The sequence below is a fragment of the Colius striatus genome, chromosome 14 (genome assembly GCF_028858725.1).
Source record: "Colius striatus isolate bColStr4 chromosome 14, bColStr4.1.hap1, whole genome shotgun sequence".
In the NCBI taxonomy this organism is placed as follows: domain Eukaryota; kingdom Metazoa; phylum Chordata; class Aves; order Coliiformes; family Coliidae; genus Colius; species Colius striatus.
Window position 1 is genome coordinate 4,739,161 of NC_084772.1, and position 8,117 is coordinate 4,747,277.

Here is an 8,117-nt window from a genome sequence, read left to right on the forward strand (position 1 = left end):
GCAGGGGGCGAGGGGAGGAAGGGCCTGCTCTGATTGGCTAGAACGCAAAAGAGCGGGCCCGGCTGATTGGACCGACGGATGCCCGATGACGGGCCGAGGCGGGGCTAGCGTCGGGGAGCGAGTTTCCATTGGCGGAGCCGCCGCGGGGCTGAAAGAGCGCGAGCCCGGGCGGATTCAAAGCGAGGCAGGGGTGCGCGCGCTGCGGTGGCGGCGGGAGCGGCCGCGCCCGAGGCAGCCCCGCGGCAGCCCGGAGGGAGCTGGGGCAGCGCGGGCAGCGCCGGGCGGGGACAGGCTGCCCGCGCCCCGGGGCTGCTGCCGGCCTCCCTTCGCGCCGGGCACAGCCTGTGGCAGGATACCCGCGGCCCCGTGCCCGCGGCCGCCAGTCCCCTCTGAGGCGAACCCAGGCACGGCCCCGAGGGGTGAAGGCCTCGGGTAGAGGGACACTGAGGGGCTGGAGCGTGGCCAGAGCCGCGCAGCGGAGCTGGGGAAGGGGCTGAGGGAGCGGGGGTGTTGAGCCTGGAGAAGAGGAGGCTGAGAGGAGACAGGAGCGCTCTCCGCAGCTCCCTGACAGGAGGGGAGGGGGTGAGGTGGGGGGTCAGCTTCTGCTCCCCAGTAGCAAGAGGAAACAGCCTCAGCTTGCTGCGGGCGACGTTGAGATTGGAGCTGAGGCAGAACTTTTTCCCTCAGAAGGTTGTCAGCCCCTTTGCCAGGCTGCCAGGGAGGCGAGGGAGTCTCCAGCCCTGGAGCTATTGCAAAGCCGTGGAGCTGAGGTGCTGAGGGCCGTGGGCTGGGTGAGTGGAGGGCTGAGACTCCAGCAGCTTAAGCTTTTCCAACCAAAATGATTCTGTGATTCTATGAAACAGATACACATGTATTGAACAATCAGTCTCTGTGCTGCAGGGAGGGATGAGCAGGACACTGGCCCATGGCAGGAAGTTCTGCTGCAGTCCCTGGGTTCTTTTACCAAGGCTCACAGCTGCCTTTAGTCACCCAAGTCTGCTTTTCACAGTTCACTTCCTTGGTTTCTACATTTCTCCAGGTCAGCCAGTAAGTCCACAATCTCTGCAAGACACAAAAATTCCATTAATCACAACAGAATATTTGTTGTGAGGTTTTGTTTTGTTTTTCCCCAGATGAGATTTCCCTCACACGTAACAACGAGGACATGCAATCACTCTCTCCCCAGGCTAGTACAACTGGGCAGCCAGGAGCAGGGGACAGGCCTGAGCAGGCACAGTGAGTCCCTCCCAAAAAGAAGCGAGCATGTTTCCTCGATGCTTGGAGACAGCCACGAGAAGATATCCTTCCAGTTCAGCCCCATGCTGGCACGGCTGGGTGTTGGATTACAGTAATAAAGACACACTGTGCTGCTTTGCCAACATCTCTAGTGCCAGTTGTTGTGTTTTCACTTCAGCTGAGGCAATTCCCTGCGGCAGGGTCTGATGAGGAGCTGCTGCTGGGAGACAGAGGGCGCAGCACTCCGTGGTTTCTTATGTATGTTTTCCACATCTCTTGAATGGAAACCGGCTCCACAGGGTGAAGCAGATGAGAATGGAGGAAGCTTTCTCTCCTTGGAGAGTTAAGCTAAAGGAAGGGCACAACCTCTGTGCCTTCAAGCACATCAGAAAGTTTCCTCTGCTGTTTCTGAAAAATCTTCCAATGGAGACCAAGTGTCTCTCTGATCAGACCCAGACCAACTTCAGAGACAGTCAAATCCTCCCAGCCACAGAGCAGTTCCTGAGACTGCAATTTATCCCTCAAAGCCCAAGGCAGGAAATGTTCCCTCACTGTGCTGTGACTGCTCCACCAGCTTGTGGAGTCTGCAGGCCTTGAGTGGGGATCAACCCACCTCCTAACCCTGCTCCCATTTCCCAAGCCTGAGAGAAAAAGCTTACTCTTGTGTGATGCCAAATGAACAGCCTGGTGATTATTGTCACGGCTTGGGCAAACCTTAACTGTATGAACCACCACACTGCAGGGGAAACAGAGCTATGGCATTAGGGGCTTTGTTAGCTTTAGAAGGTAGGTCAAGGAGGGTTCCTGAAACACAAAGCCAGACACATCCATGTGGAAAGGGCAAATTGAGCACCAAAACAGATGATTGAGGGATACAGAGGCACAAGAAGCAGATGTCCAGGACACTCACCCTCGGCAGAAGGGCGTTGGGAAGGGTCAAAGGCTCTGCACTGCTCAATGATGTTCCGCAGCTCTTCAGGACAATCTTCCCCAACAGGGTCCCGGTAACTCGGGTTGCAGATTCTCTCCACCATCTCCTGGGAAGTGCAACCTGGACAACACATGTGAAACAGGACTGTCAGGATGGCACTCTGCTGCCACAGGAGAGTGCTGGGGAGGAAACCCAGGACAAAGCCATGCCAAGAGCCTTCCTGCAGCCTACGGCATGGAGAAAGCAGCTAAACTGGGTGTGCAGTGAACTCCTTGCGTTTGGCGGGACACCGCTGGGCTCCAGTGGAGCAAGGAGAGAGGTTTATGCTTCAACACATGTCAGATGGAAATGGGAATTACTTGCATGTTCATGGCTTAAGCATGTTGCTGAAATGCTGTATTGGAGCCCCAGGAGAAGCTATGAAGCTGTTGTGCAGACACACCAGACCCTGCCACTGGGACTCGCACGCTGCGGCATGCTCCGGGAAGGAGCAGGGAGCTTTTACACAAGGGATCAGCTGCTTGTGTCTCACCTTCATACGGGATCTTGGAGGTTGCAATCTCCCACAGCACAATCCCAAAGCTGGAAGGAAACAAGCAAGAGTGTCAGCATTCATTCCACCAACCTCATTAATATTAAACCTGGCCTTCTTCCATAACCCAACAGCTACTTGTCCAGCCACCTCCTCCCTGCTCATGGGCATCTCCTCCAGGAGGCACAGACACACCTGTATATTTCACAGGGCCTCTTGTAGGGGTGATTGATGTCTTGCAGGTTCTCAGGGGCAATGTAAGCCAACATAGAGACTTGTTTCCAGTTGTTCTTGGCTTTCCTCTTGATGGATGACTCCGTTTCACACAACTCAAATCCTGACAGCTGGTTGAGAGAATGAGGGAGAGAGAGGGAGCAGTGTTAGAAATGCTGTCTCCAGGAACCCGTGACATGGCTGGGGACTGTCCCGAGACATTGAAAACACAGCAAGGTGCCCTGGGCAGCAAAGGCTGGCATGCAGCCACGTGTACTGCCCAGCACGTGGCTCTTTCTGCAACTGAAACCACAGGTGCAGGCAGGTGAAGTGCCCTAGCTTCAGCTCCTCCCAGGGCAGATGGCTCAGAAATGCTCACTTTCCTGATCATAACACAATGAAGGTGTAAGTGTCCAAGGTGATAAGAGAGATGGCTCTATCCCAGGTTCTATTCTGGACTGTCATAATCCCTTGATGTTGGTGGGGAGAGACATACACAAAACCATACAAAAATTCCCCAGAGCTTCTCCAAGTGTGGTCCTTACCTTCACACAGTAATCCCCAGCCACCAGGAACTTGCTGCTGCAAATGCACCCATGGAGCCGGGACTTCTCCTCTGTTTGGTGCAACCTGCCATCAGACAGAGCGAAGGGCAACACATGCAGGTGATGGACCCATCCCTACCTCGGGGCTCCCTCCTGATGCAGAGGGGATGGCCTGACATGCCCCCAGAGAAGCCAGCAGCTCTCTGCCTGTCTGATCTGCCTGATTGGTGGACCAATCCTGCTAAGACAACCTTTCCAGCAGCTGCTGAAAGAGCCACTGTGGGCAAAATTACAAGTCTTGTGGATGAGCAGGATCAAGGAGAACTGAGCATGATGGTGGGTGCTCCCAAAGCTGCCCTACAGGTGCAGGGAAGGGGGCTTCTCCCTCCCAGGCCTTTGCAGGCTTCAAGCCAGACTTAGGAGCCAGTGACAAGAGGAGATGGGCGCTACTGCACCCAAACCTGCTGCCTAGCTCCTCACCAGCCTCCCATCCTGGTGTCCCAAGGCTGTAGAAACAGTGTCAAAGAGGATGCACTGCTTGGTGAGAGACCCCAGGAAGCTGAGCATGGCCTGTGGATCAGCAGCTTATTCAGGAGCTCACCTGTAAAGGCCTCTGGCAGCTCCTAGGGCCATCCGAATGCGGATCTCCCAGGAGAGGTTCCGGTGCTGGGTCAGCACCTCCCGCAGCGTGCCGTGCTTGCAGTACTCCATGACAATGGAGAAGCAGGGGCTCCCATCTGCAAGGCAAAGCCTTGAGCATCCTGCCACGTGCCACCTCTCTGGAGAGGGTCACGACAAACGACCTGCCACCAGCTGGTGCTGGGGACAGGCAGGGGAAGGGAAGGGTGACCTTGGTGTGACACTCCGCACCTTTCTCCTCGATGCAGATCCCGTACATGCGCAGGATGTTTGGGGACTCAAACTTCTTCAGGGTCTGAATCTCCTTCTCAAAGATGTCTCTCACCTTCCTTCAGAAAGGGATAGGAGAGTGAGATGTCTAGGAAAAGGCACGACATGGTGCTGCGCCACCCTCCTGGCCTGGCTGCCCACCCAGGACAACTCACGCCGAGTCGGTGGTCAGTGGCCTCTTGAAGGTTTTGATGGCGACGGGGTACTTGAGGTACTCGCCCTCATAGAGGTCGTATCTCTCCGTGTCCTGCAGGTGCCTGTGGAAGATGAGGTGGTCCCTCTTGATCTCAGTGATATCTTCTCTTTTACCAACATTGACCTTCTTCAAGCCTGCTCCCGCCATGGGCCCAAAGGGGACGAGGGACACGTTAGGCAGGGCTCAGGGGGGAAGGACCCGGTGCACAGGGTGCCTGGAGGTGCAGTGCTCACTTACAGTCCATCACGCGCACGATTTTGTTCAGCTCGCTTTGCATCCAGTCTACCTTGCTCTCCATACATTGTCTGTCAATGTAGATCTCCCCAGGTGTCTCTTTGGGCTCCTCAGTACCTGGAAAATGAAATGTGCAGAGGTGGGGCTGCTGAAGGACTGATGTAGCTGGTTCTTCTCGTGGTTTAAACATCCCTGTGGCTCACCTGGGCCATGGCCATCAAGCCAAAGCTGGGCAGCCACTGAGGAAAGGTGCTACCCACTGGCCTCAGGGAAAGAGGGCTTGCAAAATCATAGTCATTGAATGGTGAGGGTTGGAAGGACCCTGCAGAGCTCATCCAGCCCAACCCCCTGCTAAAGCAGGTTCCCCTTGCTTAGGGGGCACAGGAAATGTGTCCAGATGGGGTTGGAAACCTCCTGAGAAGGAGCCTCCACACCCTCCCTGGGCAGCCTGGGCCAGGGCTCCCTCACCCTCACAGTAAAGATGTTTTTCCTTAGGTTTAAGTAGAACTGTTTGTGTTTCAGCTTATGTTCGTTACCCCTTGTCCCGTCACCGGGCACCACAGGAAAAAACACCATCCCCATCCTCCTGACACCTGCCCTTTAAGTGTTAACGAGGTTCCCCCTCAGGCTTCTCTTCTCCAGGCTGAACAGCACCAGGTCCCACAGCCTTTCCTCCTCACAGAGATGTCCCACTCCCTCAGCATCTTGGTTCCAGCAGTTCCCTGTCTCTCTTGAGCTGGGGAGTCCACAACTGGATGCACAGGTCACACTTTGCACACTTACTTGCTATCACCTGGTCCAGGAAAGCCCTGTCATCCCTCAGGTCCTCGGCATCCTGCCTGCGGCACGTCTTTGCCTGGAAAGCTTCCAGGAAAACCTTCTTCTGCTCTGCCTGCAGCAGGAGAGACAGCCCCTGGGCAATGTCCCCCAGGCTCTCGTTCACCCACACAAACTCCTCGCTGGCGCTGTGGGCTTTCAGAAACTTCTGGATCCAGCTGGTCTGGCTGTATTTCATCACCAGTTTCTGAGCTTCCCCCAGCACCCAGAGCAGCTTCCTCAGCAGTTTCTCCTCGTGGTGGGAGATGTGCTTTGGCGGCTGAGCCTTGAGGATCCTGACAGGCTCCAGCAGGATCTGGATGCGCTCCACAAGGCGCTGGCACTGGTGCTTGCAGCACTTCACCTGCTCGAACTGGGCATGGATGGCCTGGGCCACAGAGAGGACCCTCTCCACGATGTCCATGCTTGCAGTAAAAGGGCTTGGCCGCTGGGGACAGGGGCTGGGGGTGTCTGGTGGAGGTGAACCTCAGGCACCACTCAGAGATCAGCTGGATGTGGCTTTTCCACCCTAAGGAACAGACAAAAAGCCTCAACAAGGTACAGCACCCTCCTACAGCACCTTATACCTCCTCTGTCTGCTTTGCCTTCTCTGCTTCCCCTGGCACCGTGGTCACTGGGGCAGAAGGCAGTGGGCACAACACTGGGACGGCAGCGGTATTGGCACATCCCACTCTGTGTTAGCAAGAGATGTTTAGCCTTAACTCTGTGTCAGCCATACCCAGAGAGCTCACACACAGACAAGCAGGGGCAGCAATGCCCCATGGAGCACCCCTGGGCAGCCCCACGGCAGCTGGGGCTCCTGCCCACAGAGTCCACACCTTTAACCATGACAGTCCCTTTTCATTTCCAGACAACGTCTCTCTCTGTTGCTGCCCATCTAATAGAAGCTCCCACTCCTTCACAGCCCCGGTATCCCTGACACAGAAGCTCTCCTTCCTTCACAGCCCCAGTATCCCTGACACAGAAGCTCTCACCCCTTCACAGCCCCAGTATCCCTGACACAGAAGCTCTCACTCCTTCACAGCCCCAGTATCCCTGACACAGAAGCTCTCACCCCTTCACAGCCCGTATCCCTGACACAGAAGCTCTCACCCCTTCACAGCCCCAGTATCCCTGACACAGAAGCTCTCACTCCTTCACAGCCCCAGTATCCCTGACACAGAAGCTCTCACCCCTTCACAGCCCCAGTATCCCTGACACAGAAGCTCTCACTCCTTCACAGCCCCAGTATCCCTGACACAGAAGCTCTCACTCCTTCACAGCCCCAGTATCCCTGACACAGAAGCTCTCACCCCTTCACAGCCCCAGTATCCCTGACACAGAAGCTCTCACTCCTTCACAGCCCCAGTATCCCTGACACAGAAGCTCTCACCCCTTCACAGCCCGTATCCCTGACACAGAAGCTCTCACTCCTTCACAGCCCCAGTATCCCTGACACAGAAGCTCTCACTCCTTCACAGTCCCAGTATCCCTGACACAGAAGCTCTCACCCCTTCACAGTCCCAGTATCCCTGACACAGAAGCTCTCACTCCTCAACAGTCCCAGTATCCCTGACACAGAAGCTCTCACTCCTTCACAGCCCCAGTATCCCTGACACAGAAGCTCTCACTCCTCAACAGTCCCAGTATCCCTGACACAGAAGCTCTCACTCCTTCACAGCCCCAGTATCCCTGACACCTCTGCATCTTCTCCTCCTAGCCCTGTAGTGCCCACTTCAGAATTTAAATCAACCCCCTCTCTGTGTGCTCAGGCTCCCTGCAGGGATGGTCCCAGCTCCCCTGCCCACATCCAGGCGGCAGCGACAGAAAACTGCCTCTGTGGCAGGAGAAATGAGCCACACCAGGGGTGCAGCCAGTACTGACAGAGGGCTGCTGGGATCTACTTACTGGAAGCAGGACAGAAGCACACTCACAAACAAGCTGCAGTCACCCTCCCTTCCTCTTCAGGCTCTCTCCAGCATCGTTTGTGAGGAAGAAGCTCGCCTGCTCAAGAGGAGAAATCAACTGTCTTCACCTGGTCCTGCTTCGCTCTGCTCCTGCTCCTCAGCTGCCTCCACAGACTGAGCAGCCCCAGCAGGAGGCTGGGAGTTTATAGGGTGCTGTGCTGGGCACTGCTCCACGGAAGGGGCCTTGTGCAACGTGCTGTGGTTTCCCACGCCAGCCCCGCTCCCCGGGCCGGAAGCTGCACAGGGCAGTGGAGGAAGGGGGCAGGCGGCTGCATGAGGAGCTGAGGTCGCCTCCTGGAAGAAGGAGTTGCCCAGGGGAAGTGCACTGGGAAGAAGGAGATGGAGAGAAGGCTGTACCTCCCATATTGATGCTCGCTGGCACTTCCAGCACCTCAGCCCTTCCTCTTGTGCCAAGGCTTGTCTAGGGCACCGCCTTGCTCTCAGCCTCATGCCCTGTGGAGCCTCCCACACTGGCCCCTTAAGAGCACACTCATCCCAGAGGAGGAACGCTGGTCCTCTGGCACCTTCTGCTCCTCTC

At 56.3% G+C, this 8,117-nt stretch overlaps 1 protein-coding gene across 1 annotated transcript; it reads right to left on the reverse strand.

Annotated features, from left to right (window-relative positions):
• Window positions 1-886: 886 nt before the first annotated feature.
• On the reverse strand, window positions 887-7,680 carry MLKL (mixed lineage kinase domain like pseudokinase). Its single transcript, XM_062007576.1, has 11 exons — window positions 7,521-7,680; window positions 5,580-6,141; window positions 4,800-4,913; window positions 4,522-4,696; window positions 4,328-4,425; window positions 4,059-4,194; window positions 3,458-3,542; window positions 2,895-3,043; window positions 2,700-2,749; window positions 2,147-2,287; window positions 887-1,062 (listed from the first exon to the last, which is right to left on the reverse strand). The coding sequence occupies exons 2-11, from the start codon at window positions 6,034-6,036 to the stop codon at window positions 1,004-1,006; spliced, it is 1,464 nt and encodes a 487-aa protein (XP_061863560.1). The 5' UTR covers window positions 6,037-6,141; window positions 7,521-7,680; the 3' UTR covers window positions 887-1,003.
• Between the last annotated feature and the right edge of the window lie 437 nt (window positions 7,681-8,117).